The sequence below is a fragment of the Hyla sarda genome, chromosome 1 (assembly GCF_029499605.1).
Source record: "Hyla sarda isolate aHylSar1 chromosome 1, aHylSar1.hap1, whole genome shotgun sequence".
In the NCBI taxonomy this organism is placed as follows: Eukaryota; Metazoa; Chordata; class Amphibia; order Anura; family Hylidae; genus Hyla; species Hyla sarda.
Genome location: NC_079189.1, coordinates 267030731 through 267051949, shown reverse-complemented (window position 1 = coordinate 267051949; position 21219 = coordinate 267030731). Strand labels below are relative to the sequence as shown.

The window sequence follows — 21219 nt, the reverse complement described above, 5'->3', positions numbered from 1 at the left end:
CAGCTGCTGCCAAAGGCGAATAAAATCAGAGTGCATCAATAGGGGCATAGATGCCCACGACAAAGAAATAATTCTACCGCTGTACAAATCACTAGTCAGACCACACATAGATACTGTGTACAGTACTGGACACAAGTGTACAAAAAAAGATATAGTGGAGCTGGAGAGGGTTCAAAGACGGGCAACCAAGGTAATACAGGGAATGGGAGGACTACATTACCCAGAAAGATTATCAGATTTAGGGTTATTTAGTTTATAAAAAAGAAAGCTTAGGGGAGACCTAATAACTATGTATAAATATATCAGGGGACCGTACAGAGAGCTCTCACATGATCTATTTGTACCCCGGACTGTATCTATAGGGGACATCCTCCACGTTTAGAGGAAAGAAGGTTTCTACACCAGCACAGACAAGGATTCTTTACTGTAAGAGCAGTGAGACTGTGGAATTCTCTGCCTGAGGAAGTGGTCATGGTTAACTCGGTAAAATAATTTAAAAGGGGTCTGGATGCATTTTTGGAGAATGATAACATTACAGGTTAGGGATTCTAGATCTATAGGGACAGAAGGTTGATCCAGGGATCTATTCTGAATGCCATATTTGGAGTCCGGGAAGGATTTTTACCTCGAGTATGAGTTTTTTTTGCCTTCCTCTGGATCAACTCAGTAGGGACTCATTTGGGTTATAGGTTGAACTTGATGGACTCTGGTGTTTTTTTTCAACCTTATGAACTATGTTACTATGTTACTAATGTAATGCTCCTATCTAATGATTTCCAAATATTTGCCAATATACAATTGCACAAATAATTTTACGCATTTGGAGGTAAAGCTCACCAGGATACTTTCAGGATACACGTTGTCACTGTATGAGCCATCATCAAAGTTGACTTCATAGAAAGTGTGAGTAGCAGATCCAATGACCTGGCATCGATAGTACAAGCCATTCCGATTCCGACCTATCACAGTTTGTTCTACATTCACCTCCTTGGAGACTGTATTCTGTAATGAAAAAGCATGATAATAAATCAATGGTAATATTACAAAATTCTTAAGAATTGCACAGACATAATAAAGGCTCTTTGTACTCAAAAGACATGGTATTGGATAACACTTAATGTTGTAATTGTTTCATCTAGCAATAAGGATTTGAAATTTAGTAGAATAACCGTATTTATCGGCATAAAACATGCACTTTTAAAACTTAAATTGAGGCAAAAACCCTCCCTGCTTGTTCTACGACAATAAATGTTCTGGTCACTGATTTAAAGCAGCTGCGGCATCGGCTGCTTGTTAAAGATCAGTAGCCTGGCCACTTTAAATCAGTGACCAGCGGCTGCTGCTGCGGGCCAACACTCCCCTGCTCATCATCCCCCCCCCCCCCCGCTTTTTACATTTTTTATATTCCGTTACCTGGCCGCGTTCCTGCAGGCTCAGGTCAGGAGGGTCTTCCGGGCTGTGCGGCAAGAATGATGACAGACGTCTCCTGCCGGCTTCTCTGCACAGCGTCAGGGACGTCACTCATCATTACCTGCAGCCGTGCTAGCGACTGTTCTAAAGTGGCCGCGGCCGGGCTGCTGAACTTAAACAAGCAGCCGGCGCTGCGGCCACTGTAACCAGCAGCGGCTGCAGGGTATGAGGAGTGACATCCCTGACACCGTGCAGAGGAGCCGGCAGGAGACGTCAGTCATCATTCTTCACTTGCCGCACAGCCTGGAAGACCCGCCTGATCTGAGCCTGCAGGAGCGCGGCCAGGTAATGGTATATAAAAAATATAAAAAGCAAGGGGTGATGATGAGCAGGGCAAAATAATGAAAAGGGGGGTGATGAGTTGGGGGAATAATGAAAAGGGGGATGATGAGCAGGGGGGGAATAATGAGCAGGGGATAGAGCAGGGAGGATAAGGAGCAAGAATGATGAGGCAGGGGGTAAGTGATGAGACAGGGAATCACAGAGGAAAGGAGACACAAAGGGAAAATAATAAGGCACACAGCAGAGGAGGGGGGGATTTAAATCTGGCACAGGGGCTGATAAAGAGGGAGGAATGATGTGGCACCGGGGGGGAGGGGGGATGAAACTGAGGAGCAGGGGGATTCAAAGTGGGGGGGGGGGGATGATGAGGCATGTAGTTCAGAGCTTCCAACTCATTACTTTTACATAAATTTATTTTTTACTCAGATTTTCCTGTTAAAATGAGGGTGCATGTTATACACCGATAAATACGGTATATGTAACTTGAGGACATTTACTTTTAATTTGTTAATGACATTGGAGGTAAATGTATATCCTGGTGCCCTGGTACTTAAAGGGGTACTCCAATGGCCAGTGTTCAGAACATTTAGTTCCAAACACTGTGTGCGTGCTGCGGGGGGGTCGGCCACGCCACCTCAATGCAAGTCTATGGGAGGAGGCGTGACGGCACTAAATATTCTGAGCGCTGGCCAGTGGAGTACCCCTTTGACGCACCAGGATGTACATATACATCACAAGCAGTGCTCGCTTCATATAGACTGTGAGTGACAGCTGCTATCGGCAGTTGTGTACTCTCAGTTAATGATGGATAATAGTAATCTTGTCATTTATTACAAACCCCTTAAGTGCCACGATTAATAGTTATTATGGTACTTTACCCATTAAAGGACAACAGACGTAAAAGTACGTCATGATGTGCTGGTATATAGCACACCAGGAAGTACATTTACATCCTATACACGATATGAGTACTGGAGCAGTGCTTTCTTCATGCAGGCAGGTTCCGGCTGCTGATGTCTGCCATTAACACCCTCAGATGCTGTAATGAATATGACTGCTGGCGCAAAAAGGAGAGGAGACAAGGGGCAGCCTTGCCTCATCGCCCTACCCAAGGGAAAGGGATCTGACATCTAGATTTTTACGAATGCGGTGCGACCCAGTCGTACAAAAGGTGGACCCAGGATCAAAACCGGGCACCAAATCCTAAAGCTCTCAGTACTACCCAGAGATAATGCCACTCAACGGAGTCAAATGCCTCATATACATCAAGGCTCACCACGAACCCGGTAGAGATACCCTCCCATGCAGCAGCAATGTTCAGTCGTTTAACATTAATGTCAGTAGCCCTGCCCGGCATGAACTCATTCTGGTCAGGATAAATTACATAGGTGATAACTCCGTTAAGGCGAGTAGCCAAGATCTGGGCCATAATTTTACTTTCAAAATTAAAGTAGGGAAATAGGCCTGTAAAAATCAGGTAATGTCAGGCCCTTGCCAAGTTTAAGAACAACAACTATGAGGGCTTCCCTCACAGAGTCTGGGAGAGAGCCCGACTCGGATGCTATGTAAATAGTTTCAACAGAATAGGAACTAGCTTCTCTTCATTCATCCTATACCAGTCTCCAACTAACCCATCCAGGCCAGGAGTCTTCCCTGAAGGTAGATCTCGGATGGCCTGCGCCACTTCCTCAGCTGTAAAGGGGACATCTAGCGCTGCAGCCTAGAGTGAGGGTCAGATAATCTAGGAAGGATGGTAACTCATCTTGGTAAGAATGAGGCCCAATGCCAGGTGCCAAGTAGAGAACAAAGAGGAGCCAGGATCTGCAGCATTGGTGCGGTCAACCAAGAACCTCCCAAAATGATTGCGCATGGCCCAAGAGATTTGTATACTATGACTAAGACCCCCCTTGCAAAATTAGAATAGGATACAAGGTAACCTCTCGCTATCCATGCTATTTTAAGAGCCATTACCTTTTTCCCCGTGATATGAGCCTTTTGTAAACAGATTAACCCCTTAAGGACCCAGCCAATTTTCAGTGTAAGACCCGGCCATTTTTTGCACATCTGACCACTGTCACTTTAAAGCATTAATAACTCTGGGATGCTTTTACCTTTCATTCTGATTCCGATATTGTTTTTTTGTGACATATTCTACCTTATCTTAGTTGTAAAATTGTGTCGATACTTGCATCATTTCTTGGTGAAAAATTCCACAATTTTATGAAACAAATGAAAATAAATGACCCCATAAATGACCCCATTATATAAACTGCACCAAAGTATTCAAAGTGACATTAAAAAGGTTTGTTAACCCTTTAGGTGTTTCACAGGAATAGCAGCAAATTGAAGTAGAAAATTCTAAATCTTCATTTTTTACACTGGCATGTTCTTGTAGACCAAGTTTTTGAATTTTTACAAGGGATAGAAGGAGAGAAATCTTCCTAAAATGTGTAACCCATAATATGCGCATGTCAAGTGTTCCGCAGGTGCACTAGTGGGCTCAGAAGAGAAGGAGCGACAGTGGGATTTTGGAAAGTGAGTTTTTCTGAAATGGTTTTGGGGGGGGAGGGGCATGTCACATTTAGGAACCCCCTATGCCAGAACAGCAAAAAAAAAAAAAAAAAAAACCCATGGCATACTATTTTGGAAACTACACCCCTCAAGGAACGTAACAAGGGGTACATTGAACCTTAACACCACATAGGTGTTTGACGACTTTTTGTTAATGTTGGATGTGTAAAGGATTTTTTTTTTTTCACCAAAATGCAAGTTTCCCCCAAAATTTTTAATTTTTACAAGGGGTAATTGGAGAAAATGCCCCCCAAAATTTCTACCCCCATCTCTTCTGAGTATGGAAATACCCCATGTTATGACGTAAAATGCTCTGCGGGCGAACTACAATGCTCAGAAGAGAATTAGTCACATTTAGCTTTTGGAAAGTAAATTTTGGTGAAATATTTTTTTGGGGGCATGTCGCATTTAAGAAGCCCCTATGGTGCAAGAACAGCAAAAAAACCTACATGGCATACTATTTTGGAAACTACACCCCTCAAGGAACGTAACAAGGGGTACAGTGAGCCTTAACAGGCATTTCACGACTTCTTGTTAAAGTTGGATGTGTAAATGGAAAAAAATTATAATTTCACTAAAATGCAGTTTTTCCCCAAATTTTACATTTTTATAAGGGGTAATAGAAGAAAATGACCCCCAAAATTTGTAACCCCATCCCTTCTAAGTATGGAAATACCCAATGTGTGGACATCACATTGCTGCTGCAGAGAGGGAGCGCCATTGAGCTTTTGGAAAGAAAATTTGTTTCGAATGGAAGTCAGGGACCATATGCGTTGACAAAGCCCCCCATGGTGCCAGAACAGTGGACCCCCCACATGTGACCCCATTTTGGAAACTACACCCCTCACAGAATTTAATTAGGGGGGCAGTGAGTATTTACACCCCACCGGCCTTTGATCTTTGGAACAGTGGGCAGTGCAAATGAAATATTACATTTTTCATTTTCACGGACCACTGTTCCAAAAATCTGTCAGAAACCTGCGGGCGTAAATGCTCACTGTACCCCTTATTACATTACATGATGGGTGTAGTCTCCAAAATAGGGTCACATGTGGGGGGTTCCATTGTTCTGGCACTATGGGGGCTTTGTAAACACACGTGGCCTTCAATTCCGGACAAATTTTCTCTTCAAAAGCCCAATGGCGCTCCTTCTATTCTGAGCATTGTAGTGCACCTGCAGAGCACTTTACATCCACATATGGGGTATGTTCTTACTCAGAAGAAATGGGGTTACAAATTTTGGGGGGCTTTTTTTCCTAGGTTCCCTTGTGAAAATGAAAAACTAAATTTGTGAAAAAAAAATTATTTTTTAATTTTTCCATCCAAATTTGAAGAATTTTCATTAAAAACCTGTGTGGTGTTAAGGCTCACTATACCCCTTGTTACGTTCCGTGAGGGGTATAGTTTCCAAAATGGGTTCACATGTGGGTATTTCATTTTTGGGATTTATGTCAGAACCGTTGTAAAATCAGCCACCCTGCTTTGCGGCAGTCGACCTTCCAGGAAGACAGTGGAAAAGGGGTTCCTGGAGACGGCGGCAGTAGCAGCCAGTCAGTGCGGACTGTTGGTGGAAAAATCAGCTACCCGGCGGTGTAACAGTTTTTCATCAAGCATCCGGAGGAAGTTCACATAGCCACATGCAAGATGTGTTGGCAGAAGGTGAGGCGTGGCCAGGGTCCCAATGTTGGCACCACGGCCCTGCGTCAACATATGCTATGACACCATAAAGTGGCCTGGGAGAACCGTGGCTCCGATGTGGTGGTCCAGCCTGCTGCATCACCCAGTGACACGCCACTCTCTGTTTCAGCCAGCCAAGGTTCCACCACCTCAGCCAAAGGGAGCTATGTGTCATACCCTCCTTCTGTCACTGTAGATGCTCCTGCTCCTCCTATTTTGAGTCAGTCATTCTATCAGCAATCCATCGGCGAAGCCATGTCCAAGAGACAACAGTATGCGTCCACTTATACAACGGCGCTGAAGCTGAATGTGCTCCTGCCAAAGTTGTTTGTGCTGCAGTCCCTCCCTATTCAAGTGGTGGACTCTGCATCTTTCAAGAACCGATGGCTTGTGCCGAGCCGAGGTGGAGAGTCCCAAATAATAATTTCTTTGCGAAGAAGGCAGTACCAGCCCTGCACAATTTTGTGGAAGAGAAGGTGGGCCAGTCCTTGAGCCTGTCTGTGTGTACCAAAGTGCACGGCAGCGACGATTCTAGAGCTGTAACTATGGTCAGGGACAATACATGGGTGAATGTGGTTCCTGCACAGCCACAACTGAAACTTAGACAGGTAACACCGCTTCATCCTCCACGCTCTCAGGCTGTTGGTCCTGTGACCGTGTGCGACTCCGCCTCCTCAACCTCCACCGTGTCCTCAGCCTCCACTGCACGGACAAGTCTCAGTGCCCCATGAGCATACCATGGGGGAGATCAAAACTTGTGCAAAAGGAAAAGTTGGCCATAGCAACCAATCAGATCGCTTCTTTCATTTTTAACAAGGCCTCTACAAAATGAAAGAAGCGATCTGATTGGTTGCTATGGGCAACTGGGCAACTTTTCCTTTGCACAGGTTTTGATGAATCTCCCCTATGTGTAAAGGCCACGACTGTGTCAAGCTGTTCTTCACATGGTTTGCCTTGGCGAACTGAGTCACACAGGGGAGGAACTGCTAAAAGTCATTCATAAAGAAATCTGAGCATGGAAATTGGAAATGGGAACCATGGTGACTGACAACGGGAAGAACATCTGGTCTGCGCTGCGACAAGGAAGGCTTAGCCATGCACCCTGCATGGCACACGTGTTCAATCTGGTTGTGAAGCGGTCCCAAGTGCCCCCCCCCCCATTTGCAAGACAGACATCCTAACAATGGGAAGGAAACTTTGCATGCACTTCAGCCACTCATACATCACAAAACACACCCTCCTTGAGCTGCAGCGTCAGAACGGTAGTCCCCAACAGTCTGATTTGTGACATTGCCACACGGAATTCCACCCTCCATATGTTGGACCAACTATATGAACAGAGAAAAACCATCAACGAATTCTTGATGATTCAAGTGGATAGGGGGACTCCCCTGTGTAACTTCAATGTCAACCAGTGGCAGCTCATATGTGACACCTGCCGTTTGCTCAGGCCCTTTGAAGAAGTCACATTATTAGTCAGGCGCCAGGATTATGGGATGAACGACGTCATTCTACTGCTTCTTTTCCTACAACACGTTGGAAACGATGGCAGGTCAGGGCACAGTAGACTGTGTGACAACATTTCACAGCCACATGAGCCCTATGGGTGCTGAACTGGAGGAGGAGGAAGGGGAGGGGCAGAGTGGAGCACAGTTTAGGTTTCGCGAAACGGGCAGTTTTTCTAGTCATCTGACAGGAGAGGAGGACCAGGAGCAGCTAGAGGAGCCAAGAGGGTAATGAGGAAGGCGAGACAGAGGACCCAGACACACCGTGACAGTATGCAGTGGAGATGGAGGCAGGGAGTCCCTCCGAGCCACTTGCACAAAGGCACAATGCATGCTCCGTTGCTTGCGTAGTGACTGCCCAATTGTCACCATTTGGCAGCTGGATGACTTCTGGCTTAGACCTTATTGGACCCTCGCTTGCGGCACAAAATGTGGGCTTATTTTTACACCAACTGAGAGGGAACACAAACTGACCTACTACAGACTCATCCTACGTAGTCAGTTGGCCAATGTCTATCGGCGCCATTGTCCATCCTCTCACCGGTCTGACTCACTTGGGGGGAGCCCCTCTGCGCTCACCTTCCACTGCCATGGCTGCTGGGGAGGGGTGGGTTGGCAGGAGCAGTACCAGCTCCATCAGCAGCCCGAGTCTACAGTCACTGATTAGTAGCTTTCTTCACCTGCATAGTGAAGCAACTCAACAGCAGAAGGTAGACCTGGAGCAGGACCTGAACCAGCAGGTGGTGGCATACCTTGACATGCCCATGCTAACACACCTTGAAGATCAGTTGGACTTCTGGGCAGCCAAACTAGCAGAGTTTGCCCTGGAAAAGCTGTCCTGCCTGGCCAGTAGTGTGAAAACAGAGCGGGTGTTTAGTGCGGAGGGGGCCATAGTTACCCCAAGGAAAACTCGTCTGTCCATGAAAAATGTGGAGAGACTGACCTTTGTAAAGATGAATCAGGCATGGATAAGCCAGGATTTTCACTCACCAATGCCTGATGCATCAGAGTAGATTGACCATGGTGCCACATCAAAACTTCACAAATATGGATAGTGAATCCAAAACAGATTTAAGTCGCTGCTCCCCAGCTACAAACATTCCTCCGCATCAGACCTTTTTTCATCCAGCTTCGTCACCGGGTACTGGTATTGCCATCCACCGCACCACTCTGTCACCGGGTCACTTTCAGGACTCCTAATGCTGCTGCCACCTCCGGCTGTGCCATTCAGCCATTATATGGTCTACTCATGCTTCTGCCACCTCCAGGCTGTGTCACTAAACCGCCATGTGGTCTCCTGATGCCCCCGCAAACTCCAGGCTGTGTCATTCAGCCACCATATGGTCTCCTCATTCTGCTGAAAAACTCCACACTGTGTAATTCAGCCACTATATGGTCTCCTCATGCTGCCGCCACCTCCACGCTGTGTCATTCAGCCACTATATTGTCTTCTCATACTGCCGCCACCTCCACGCTGTGTCATTCAGCCACTATATGGCCTCCTCTTGCTGCCACCAAATCCAGGCTGTGCCATTCAGCCACTATATGGTCTCCTCATGCTTCTGCCAGCTCCAGGCTGCGTTATTCAGGCTGCGTCATTCGGGCTGCGGGGTAAGGTAGGAAGGTAAGTGAAAGTTTGTTTTCTCTTTTTTTGCAGCCCGGGCAGGATGGAATAGGAATAGTCCGCACCGGACATCTCCTTTAAGCTTCGGGATTGTGAAGCCCTATTGTATCCTCATTGTCCCCAGGCTGTTCCATTCAGCCGCTATATGGTCTCCTCATGCTGCTGGGACATTACCTAAACATTTTTATGCCCGATTTAGTAAGTATCATTCTCTGGAGTAGAGACTTGCCAGTATTGTCCTTTCTCCTATCGGCACTCTGTGGACTATGTGTGTTTTTTTTCCCCTCTGTGGGTGACTTCATGAGCCCATTGAGTCACCCCTGGGTAAAGGGCTTGGGGAAGACAAATCTTGTTTGCTTTTCTCCATAGGTCGATTCATTCAGTTCAGCTCCCATTTTCTCCCATATCCTCTTTCCCTTGTCCAAGGCTTGAGTCTGGAACTGTTTGTGTCCTGAGTGGGTGGCAGCAGTGTCAATGTAAACAGGAGAATTTAACTGTGAGAAAGATTCATTTGGGATTTTGAGTCTTTAAAAAATAAAATTTTTTGATTTTTAATTTAATGGATTGGGCCGAGGAAGATAAGTGACGTAGATTTGTGAGTTCTAAGTTCTCTAAGCACATCTTTTGGGGTACCTGGGCACGATAACTTTTCTGGATGTCAGACAAGCTGATAGCTTCAGATCTGTCTCGGCCAGTAACTTTTTCTGGATTAGAGGACCGCATTACTAGTAGCTTCAGACAGTATTGGAGCAAGGCTTAGCTGCTCCCGTAGCTTATGAATGATATTAGTAATGCACAAGAGTAGCAGATTATAGTGGCATCATACAAACAGTGGTTGTCATGTTGACACCCCCTTTTCTGTTTGGTATCTATTGTTTGGCCAATCCTCAGAGTTTTTGATCATAGGGTAATTTGCAACCCTCTCTCTGCCTGAGACTTTAAAAGAGCTTTGAAATTGTTCAGTTTTTGCATTTGATAGACTTTTGGAGATAGAAATAAACACTTGCCGTATTTGTTTAAAAGTCAGACTGCTTCTGTACCGGGAGAGCTAGAGTCACATGACATTATGCACAGTGAAGGGAAGAAATATAAAACTATTCTAGAAGCTAATGATTTGTTGGCTGCTGTCCAAGCTTGGTATCGTACCTCATGTTCCATAACAAAAGGAAAAGAGATAGGGATGGAATGTAGAGAAGAGGAAGAGAATATAACTGTATACTATATAGAGACATTTTATTGCTCGATAACGATGATTATCCCAGCCGTTGTGGTCAGCAAAACCTGGCCTCAGTAAAGACTGTTTCCTGTGACCAAGCCTGGCCTGTAAATGCTCCACCATGTCCTGCCACAGCACCTCCGTATACTGGAAAATGGAAGCCCCCCCAAAAAATGCACCCACCCTATTCTATTCAACCTCAGTATAGTGGTGGCCATGTTACTTAAGTAACTTCCTGTACTGGCAGCCATATTGGAGTGCCCGGAAGAGTGGCTTGCCCCACTTCCTGTACTGGTAGCCATATTGGAGGCCCAGGAAGTGTGGAAAAATCCACTTCCTGTGCTGTCAGACATTTTGGTTCAACAAATCTACTTATCCTGTGTGACGAGCCGTCAAGCAGTACACCCAAACCGAACTTGCCAGTTGCTGGAAGGTTTCCAGATGGAACTTCCTCAAGTGCTGAAACACTTGATCTCATTCCAGGTGTGACTCAGGATGGGAGTTACTTTGTACGTAATGACGAGATCACTGGCCTATCCCCAAGTCAAACCTACACACCACCGGATCAGCCCTCTGTATTCCATTCTGCTGATAGTTGCTGTCCATCACCAAGAAGTCAGACCTCTGTACCCAGTGAAGACAATCATCCAGACAGAGATGAACTCCAGGAACAGTTTAACTCTCCTACCAATGATGATGATGATGATGATCATCATCAGTCCCTAGAAAACATACTACTTTCACTTGTTGATACAATCACACCTACTGTGGTGCAATTTCTTGAGCCTCCTAACAGTAACATGTACCAAACCAATATAGCGGATATGGTTTCTGAATCTTTTCAACCGGCCCTCGGAACAAAGATCTGGAATAACACCCTACTCCGGATTGGCATGGGTTCCATGGAAACCCAGCAGGTGCAAACTATAGTTATCCCTGCAAATTCATATATTCAGCATAATTATGGCCTTGCTGCTGCCTTAGTGCAGGCAGGGGGGAATAGTATACAGCATGACTCTGATCTGTTGGTACTACAACAAGGGCCCATTTCAACCTCCCAACTGGCCATTACAGGTTCTGGGACACTGCCCTGCAACATGATAATACATGTTGATGGTCCCAGATATTCCTCTGCCCAACATGATGCCTGCATAAGGCAGCTTCAGTCCACAATGGACCACATTCTTGATCTAGCCGGAGAGAAGAAAATTTCCTCCCTGGCCATTCCACCCATCAGTTCTGGACTCTTTGAATTTCCTCCTAATATATGTGCAAATGCAATAGTGTCCAGTATTCAACATCACAAGCCAATACCAACATTGCAAGAAATCAGGCTTATCTCAAAAACATACGAAACAGTCCAAGCTCTGGCGGATGCTGTCAACTTGCTCAAGAAACCTAACCTTTTGGGATGATTCTGATAATCTACAACATGGATTACCCAGATCCACGCCAACTGAACTTTTGCCCACACAGCCTGATGATTCCAGAGATCTCCTGCATAGGTTTGGTGAATCCAGTCCACCGCAAACTATGCCAATACCACTTACATATGGTGGTATTAAAGGGTCTAAAAAAAACTCTTTCAGAAACGATTTATAAATATGTTCCATTTACCTCAGTACAAGTAAATAATCTTGTAGCCCAACTACCTGACCCAGAGAAACAGCCAATGCCTTTCTACAAAAGAATTAAGCAAATCCAACAAACCTATTCATCAGTATGGAAGGATTTATATAATCTAGTCTCTATCAGAACTGGAGACTCCTTTTGGCCTATCATTTCCGCCAGCCTTGATAGCTCTGTTATTGTGGACAAAGAGACATACTCCTCTGGAATAGAATTCTGCCAACAACAACAAGCCTGGGCCGAAGACAGACTAGCTTCAAGCTCCACCAATTTCTCTGATGCCTCTCAGGAACCTACAGAATCAGCTGAAAAGTTTTTCCTCCAGACTACTTAATCTGTTCGAGGATCAAGGTTATAACCAAGAAGCAAATTCCATAAGAAACTCCTCATTAGCACTTTTGTTACTGGCCTCCACGATGCTAAAGAAAGACTTACGGACACTAGGCCTGAATATATGACACCTGAGCCAAAACAGCTTTCACTCATTGTCGAAGCTATTGAAAAACAAAGAGCTCGGATGTGTCAATCTGTCAAGATGTACCGATTATGCTTAATGCTACAGCACAATACCCGGTTCAAGATTATGTCCCTCGAAGATCACCCGTCAAAACAAACATCTGCTACAGATGTGGTAAAATCGGACAAGTCCAGCGAAACTGCGGATCCAAACCTCCTCCTAACTACCGATGGATTCAGCCACTGTAAGGCCAATGATGTCACAAAACAGTCATAATATGGACAAACAACAATCCGGACCTCTCTCTGGACACCCAAACTACTCCAGGATGAATCAACAATGAAGACTCTACAATAGAATAGCTCAAGAGAATCCAGCCAATCATGTCTCATATAGAAATTGTCGAAAATCTGAATCCGAAATTTAGTCCTAAAACTCGAAGCAACCAATAAATATAAGGATGATGGGAGGCACCTTGAATTATCCTAACCACTCACACCTGAAGAACTTCGTGTCCTGCAAGCCTCTCCACTGATGGTCATGAACATCCCAACAAAGACTATACCCGATGTCCATCTACAACAAATTCCTGACTGTCTGGTCCAAAGGCCCAGATGATATTGGACTCTTGACTGTTCCGCCTGTTAAGGTCTTCTTGAAAACCCAGAGCCAAGATACTTAGAGTACCCCAGTATCCGCTCAATGCAAACCAAGAAACCTACATACCCACATGTGACCCCATTTTGGAAACTAAACCCCTCACAGAATGTAATAAGGGGTATAGTGAGCCTTAACACCCCACAGGTGACAAAGATTTTTAGAACAGTGGTCCGTGAAAATGAAAAATGGGGTGTAAATGTTCACTGCACCTTTTGTTACGTTCCTTGAGGGGTTTAGTTTCCCAAATAGTATGCCATGTGGGATGTTTTTCGCTGTTCTGGCACCATGGGGGCTTCCTAAATGAGACATGCCCCACAAAAACCATTTCAGTAAAACTCGCTTTCCAAAAGCCCAATGTTGCTCCTTCCCTTCTGAGCCCTCTAGTGCATCTGCAGATAACTTTACATGCACATGAGGTATTTCCTTACTCGAGAGAAATGGGGCTTTAAACTTGGGGGGACATTTTCACCTATTACCCCTTGTGAAAATGAAAAATTTGGGGTAACAAGCATTTTAGTAAAAAAAAATTTAAAAAAAATAAAATAATTCTCTTCATTTTTACGTCCAACTTTATTGAAAATTCGCCAAACACCTGTGGGGTGTTAAGACTCACTGTATCACTTGTTACGTTCCTTGAGGGGTGTAGTTTGCAAATAGTATACCATGTGGGGTGTTCTGGCACCATAGGTGCTTCCTAAATGTGACATGCCCTGCAAAAAACCATTCAGCAAAATTAGCTCTCCAAAATTCCATTGTCGCTCCTCTTCTGAGCCCTCTAGTGCACCCACAAAGGACTTTACATCCACATATGAGGTAATTCCTTACTCGAGAGAAATTGGGTTACAAATTTTTTAATTTTTTTCTCTCCTTTACCCCTTGTAAAAATAAAAAATATTGGTCTACAAGAACATGTAGAACATGAAGATTTTGAATTTTTGCCTCAACTTTGCTGCTATTCCTGTGAAACACCTAAATGGTTAAACTTTCTGAATGTCATTTTGAATACGTTGAGGGGTTCAGTTTTCATAATGGGTTCCATTATGGGGTATTTCTAACATAAAGACCCTCAAATTCACTTCAAAACTGAACTGACCCCTAAAAAATTCAGATTTTAAAATTTACATGAAAATTTGGAAAATTGCTGCTAAACTTTGAAGCCCTCTGATGACTTCAAAAAGTAAAAACATATCAACTTTAAGATGCAGACAAAAAGTAGACATATGTGAATAAATATATAATTTACCGTATTTTTCGTCCTATAGGACGCACCGGCGTATAAGACGCACCCATTTTTTAGGGGCAAAATCTTAAAAAATAAAGATTTTGAACCCAATAGTGGTCTTCAACCTGCGGTCCTCCAGATGTTGCAAAACTTCAACTCCCAGCATGCCCGGACAGCCGTTGGCTGTCCGGGCATGCTGGGAGTTGTAGTTTTACAACATCTGCAGGTCCGCAGATTGAAGACCACTGCAGGAGGAGGTAATACTCACGTGTCCCCGCCGCTCCGGACCCGTCACCGCTGCCCTGAATGTCGCTCCATCGCTGTCACCGTGTCCCTGTCGTTCCGGAACGTCTCTGCTGCCGGCCAGGTATCCTTGCTCTCCGTCGCCGCCATCACGTCGTTACCCACGCCGACGTACGTACGCGACGACGTGATGACGAGGAAGGAGAGCGCCGGCATACAGGGGATCCCGGCACGGAGCAGACACCAAGGAGGCAGGTAAGGTCCCTCCCGGTGTCCTGTAAGCACTAACCCGGCTATTCAGTCGGGCTGTTCGGGACCGCCGCGGTGAAATCGCGGCGGTCCCGAACAGCCCGACTGAACAGCCGGGTTAGTGTCACTTTCCCTTCAGACGCGGCGGTCAGCTTTGATCGCCGCGTCTGAAGGGTTAATACAGGGCATCACCGCGATCGGTGATGTCCTGTATTAGCCGCGGGTCCCGGCCGTTGATGGCCGCAGGGACCGCCGCGATAGGGGTGCATTCGCCGTATAAGACGCACCGACTTTTTCCCCCCAGTTTTGGGGAAGAAAAAGTGCGTCTTATACGGCGAAAAATACGGTAATTGGTATGCCTATTTTCCTTACAAGCAGAGAGCTTCAAAGTTCTAAAAATGGAAAATGATGCAAGTATCGACAGAAATTTACCACTAACAAAGTAGAATATGTCACGAAAAAAAACACAATCTCGGAATCAAATTCATAAGTACAAGCATTCCAGAGTTATTAACCCCTTAACGATGCAGGACGTAAATGTACGTCCTGGTGATGTGGCACTTAACGCACCAGGACGTACATTTACGTCCTGAGCATAACCGTGGGCATCGGAGCGATGCCGGCATCATGCGCGGCAGGTCCCGGCTGTGGATTGCAGCCAGGGACCCGCCGGTAATGGGGGACACCCGCGATTTTTTTGAGCCGCGATCTGTAGTTTTTAACAGTACCACATTTGCATATATGTGATATATTATACATTTTTAATAGAAAATTTTGGAATATAATGTGACAAAAAAAAGCAGCAATTTTTGACTTTTTTTTTTCCCGCTTACACCGTTCACTGTATGGGATCATTATTATATTTTGATAGTTTGGACATTTACGCATGCGGCAATACCAAATATGTTTATTCATTTATAGGGGGTTAAATGGGGAAAAAGGGACAATTTACATTTTTATTAAGGGAGGACATTTTTCTATTTTTTTTCTCTTTTTTTTCTTTTGTAAACTTTTTATGTCCCCAAAGGGGACTATTTATAACAATCATTTGATTTCTAATACTGTATAGGGCATCGCACTGATTAGTGTTATTGGCGATCTTCTGCTTTGGTCTGCTCAATCTCAGACCAGAGAAGAAGACCCATGGAGTCCGCCATTATGGATGATCTGATCCCACGGCAGCGCTGCAGGCGATCTAATCATCTATTTTAACACCCGCACTGCCGCAGATGCCATGATCTGTATTTATCACAGCATCTGTCAGGTTAATGGCGGACATCAGCACGATTGTTGATGTCCGCCATTACCAGCGGGTCCCTGGCTGCTGATAGCATTAAGTACCAGGGCACCAGGACGTACATTTACGTCCTAGGTTGTTAAGGGGTTAAACATTCAACTGGTCTTCAGTGCATCAGGGAAGTACAAGATCATGACATGGAATTACTGGATTATCAGTGGGATTCTCTATTAACATGCCTAAAACTTAGTGATGGGTATGTTCGAGGACCAGTTAATCAGAAAAACGGAATTGTTCAGCAAACATGCAAAGGTCTATAAAAGGTATATAGACTATTTGTTATATGGGACAGACCAACCGAATTAATAGATACATTTGTCGCAGAGATTAATGCAAATGATTGGGGGCTATCTTTAGTCGCAAATTGGTCAAAAGACCATATAGAATTTCTGGATCTGGAGATCTCATGTAAAAGGGAAAATAGTGACTGCTACTTATTTTAAAACTGTGGACTCTAATAGCCATTTAGCATTCAACAGCGGTCATCTAAAAAGATGGCGCACCAACGTGCCATTAAGTCAATAAAAATAAAAAATAAAGAGTATGCAAAAACTGTACCAGAGACCACACCTTTGATATCCAAGCTAAGACACTAAAGAGAAGATTTTTGGAAAAAGGTTACCCAAAGACCTTGTTAGCCAAAGAACAAAAACTCTTTCACAGGAAGATTGTTTACCAAAACAACTGTCACCGTAAATGAGTCACAACAACACCCTAGCCTCCAATTTATTATCACCTACACTGGTGCCCATGAATTTATAAAAAAAATTCTAAACACTGGCACATTTTGGGGGTAGATCCCATACTTAAAGGGGTACTCCATTGGCCAGCGTTTGGAACTTTAAAGGACAAGTCTCACAGTAAAAAATTGTTCAGCTTTTAGTGCAGAAGGTAAAGTTATATAGGTTTGTAAATCACTTTCATTACCAATGCTGCTTAGAAACAAGCTTTTTCTGCATTCTTCTGTCTGACAGGAAATTCAGCTGTTCCAGGTTTTCATGACTTGCGACCCCCTATTCAGGCTGTTATCAGCAGCATCCCGGGGCCGTGACATGACAATTACCCAGAAAACCCCTGTGCTGCAGAGAGCTCCCTGTGCTCGGCCTTAGCCCCTCCCATCTGATGAATAATCACACTGTCCTCCCTCTGTTCTGCAGTGATTGGCTGAGCAGCACTGCCTATATGCCTGCTGATTCAAATCATAGCAGCCCCAGCAAACAGGCTGATTCTCTCCCCTCACCTTGCTTATGGTTTTTACACTGAGAACGGAGGAGAGGGGGGAGGGAAGGGAGCTGCCATCGTAGAGCTGTCACACTGAGAATGGAGGGGAGGGAGAGTAGAGCTGTCACACTGAGCACTGGGGAGAGAGGAGTGCAGGGCAGAGAAGGGGGGAGGTGATTGTGCCACTGTAAAGCTGTTTCACTGAGAGAAGGAGGGGGAGGGAGTGATTTTACAGTGTAAAACTGCAGCTTCAACTCCAGGGTCCCTCTCTCTGAGCAATGAGATTAGTTTGTTTCCTCGTGGCCACCCTGCTGTATAGGGCTATGATTGGAGCTCAGTGTTATGTGGGAGTGAGCTAGCAGAGCTGTGGGAGTGACATAAGTTAGGGGTGGTAACAAGCTCTCTGCTCAGGCAGCTGAGAGCAGGAAATATGAGCAGTGCATGCAGGGAAATGTAGTCTTTGAGATCTCAGGCATAGCCACCATAACCAGGAAGTAACTGGAATTTATGAGCTGAATAGCCGGTGAATGGGGGCCGGAAAAAAAATCACAAACATGTCAGAGAGGTGGTAGGTGAATATACTATGGAATGGCTAGGTATTATTTTTTTCTTTGCTGCTTGGGATATCTTCTTTAAGTTCCGAATGCTGTGCGTGTGCTGCGGGTGGCCGTCCCACCCCCTCCCATAGACATGCATTGAGAGGGAGGAGCCTGACCAACAGCGCGCGCACAGCGTTCGGAACTAAATGTTCCGAACGCTGGCCAGTGGAGTACCCCTTTAAGCCATGCTTAACCAAGAATCCATGCGTTGTATAAAAAAGAGCCAACTCAAAAAAAATACATTTTGGCCCCCAGTCAATTAAGGAGGCATAAAACATTAACTAAGAAGGAAACTCCCAGCGGGCGTCTAAAGATGTAGAAGTTCTAGATATTTATGCTGCGCTAACATTAAAAATTATTTAAAAACATTCAATAACCACCAAACTGGGGAAATCTTTCCAATCAAAACCTATATGGATTGTCATTCTAAATGTGCATTTGCTGTAAACAATACAGTGGGGAGCAAAAGTTTGGGCACCCCAGGTAAAAATTTGTATTAATATGCATAAAGAAGCCAAGGAAAGATGGAAAAATCTCCAAAAAGGCATCAAATCACAGATTAGACATTCTTATAATATGTCAACAAAAGTTAGATTTTATTTCCATCATTTACACTTTCAAAATAACAGAAAACAAAAAAATGGCGTCTGCAAAAGTTTGGGCACCCTACAGAGTTAATATCTTGTACTGCCCCCTTTGGCAAGTATCACAGCTTGTAAACGCTTTTTGTAGCCAGCCAAGAGTCTTTCAATTCTTGTTTGAGGTATCTTTACCCATTCTTCCTTACAAAAGTCTTCCAGTTCTTTGAGATTTCTGGTCTGTCTGTCACGCACTGCTCTTTTAAGGCTGTCCGGGCATGCTGGGTGTTGTAGTTTTGAAACCTCTCGAGGTCCGCAGGTTTAAGACCACTGCGGTCTTAGTCATTATCCAGCCCCCCCCCTTTTGTTTTGTACTCACCTCCCCTCGGCAGGAAGTTAGGGTGAGCTGGTCCGGGCCATCTATGCTGCAGGGAATGTCCGGTGGGGATGATTAGTCGTTGCGGGCTGTCCATTTTCACCGGATGGGCCTTTTCTCAGCGCTTTGGGCCCGGCTCCGGAGTAGTGACGTTGCCTCGACGACGACGCACAGGGACGTTCATGCACAACGTCCCTGTGCGTCGTCGTCAAGGCAACGTCACTAGTCCAGGCCCGAAGCCTTGCTGGGAGTTGTAGTTTTGCAACATATGGAGGTCCGCAGGTTTAAGACCACTGATGAAGGGATTGACAGGCTGTGATGATGAAGGGGGGGATGATGACAGGGGTCTGGATGATGACATAGGGGGATGATTTATTTCCCACCCTAGGCTTATAGTCGAGTCAATAACTTTTCCTGGGTTTTTGGGGTGAAATTAGGGGCCTCGGCTTATATTCAGGTCGGCTTATACTAGAGTATATACGGTATGTTGAGGTCAGGAGATTGTGAAGGCCATAGCAAAACCTTCAGTTTACTCCTCTTGATGTAATCCCCCGTGGATTTCGAGTTGTGTTTAGGATCATTTTCCATTTGTAGAAGCCATCCTCTCTTTAACTTCAGCTTTTTCACAGATGGCATCAAGTTAGCATCCAAAATTTGCTGAAATTTTATTGAATCCATTTTACCTTCTATTCGTGCCACTGGCATTGTTCCCTGTGCCACTGGCTGCAATACAACCCCAAAGCATGATTGATCCACCCTTAACAGTTGGTCAGAGGTTCTTTTCATTAAATTCTGTTCCCCTTCTCCAAACGTACCTATGCTCATTCCGGCCAAAAAGTTAAATTTTAACCTCATCGGTCCACAGAACTTGTTTCCAAAATGCATCAGGCATGTCTATATGTTCATTTGCAAAGTTCAAACGCTGATTTTTGTGGTGAGAATTTCTTCTGATGACTCTTCCATGACGACCATATTTGTACAAGTATCTCTTTATAGTGGAATAGTGTACCACAACTCCAGTGTCTGCCAGATCTTTCTGGAGGGATTGTGCAGTCAAATGTGGGTTTTGAATTGTTTTTCTCACAAATCTGCAAGCTGTTCTGTCTGATATTTTTCTTGGTCTTCCAGATCTTGCTTTAATTTCCACTGTTCCGGATGACTGCCATTTCTTAAGTACATTCCGAACAGAGGATATTGACATCTGAAAACGTTTGGTTATCTTCTTATAGCCTTCTCCAGCTTTGTGAGCGTCAACTCTTTTCAGTTTCAAATTTCTAGACAACTGCTTAGAACCCATGGTGTTGATTGTTGGGGCAAGGTCAGATGAGTCTGGGCATTTAAAATCTTTGAGATTGACATCACCTGGTCTTCCCAGATAATGATTAAGAACAATCCATGACACTGGCAGGTCTCAGCTTTGCAAAGGGGGCAGTGCATGCTATAAATTCTGCAGGGTGCCCAAACTTTTGCAGATGCCATTTTTTGGTTTTCTGTTATTTTGAAAGTGTAAATGATGGAAATAAAATCTAACTTTTGTTGACATATTATAAGAAAGTCTAATCTGTAATTTGATCCCTTTTGGAGACTTTTTCATCTTTCCTTGGCTTCTTTATGCACATTAATACAAATTTTTACCTGGGGCGCCCAAACTTTTGATCCACACTGTATGTCAAATTTAACCATCAAACAGCCTGTTTTTTCAGCCACATGTAACCAACGTATATTGGATAATAAATGCAGTTCTTACAGTCAAAAGTAAAAGACAGTATAACATGAAAAGTACTTACAGTTTGATTGTTTGCCTTGTGCTTGAAGCATTTAATCGATACAACGTAAGGCCAATCATCAGGCTCCATAGATATACCAGCTGCATGTGCACACGTGACATGGAAGGAGGTGGAACATCGGTCAATTGAACACTGGACACAAGCAGCAACCTCTTTTCGTATTTTCTTTCGGCAATATACACATCTCTGTATTACAGAGCACAATAAGTCAATACTATCTCCAAAGAATTCAGCAGTGTTAATTAATGATCAGTTATGTTTTCAGCTTTATTTGCTTGTGCTAAACTCACCAGTCTCCACCTCTGTTCTGGAATGGCACTGATGTCCACTGGATGGCGTTCAATCACATTTACAAAGCGAGCTTCCGGAACTGCAATAGCACAGACAATGTGCACCCATCTGATGTAATTGATGGAGACAAGAAAAAATAACATTTAAAGCAAAAAAACAAAAACAAGCTCATGTTAACAATTCAAAATGACAGTTAATGAACAAAAAGTTTCCAATTGTTTATTATAAACCCAAGGTAAACAACAGCCAAGATGCCATAAACAAT

At 44.5% G+C, this 21219-nt stretch overlaps 1 protein-coding gene across 3 annotated transcripts in view; it reads right to left on the bottom strand.

Annotated features, from left to right (window-relative positions):
• Positions 1 to 21219, bottom strand: part of KDM4B (lysine demethylase 4B) — a 279650-nt gene that overhangs the window by 62868 nt on the left and 195563 nt on the right. For all 3 annotated transcript variants that reach the window (XM_056571899.1, XM_056571914.1, XM_056571906.1), the window contains 3 exons: positions 20954 to 21062; positions 20664 to 20849; positions 838 to 1002 (listed from right to left, as the gene is read on the bottom strand). In XM_056571899.1, the coding sequence (XP_056427874.1) occupies positions 838 to 1002; positions 20664 to 20849; positions 20954 to 21062 (460 nt within the window). The remainder of the gene's footprint in view (positions 1 to 837; positions 1003 to 20663; positions 20850 to 20953; positions 21063 to 21219) is intronic.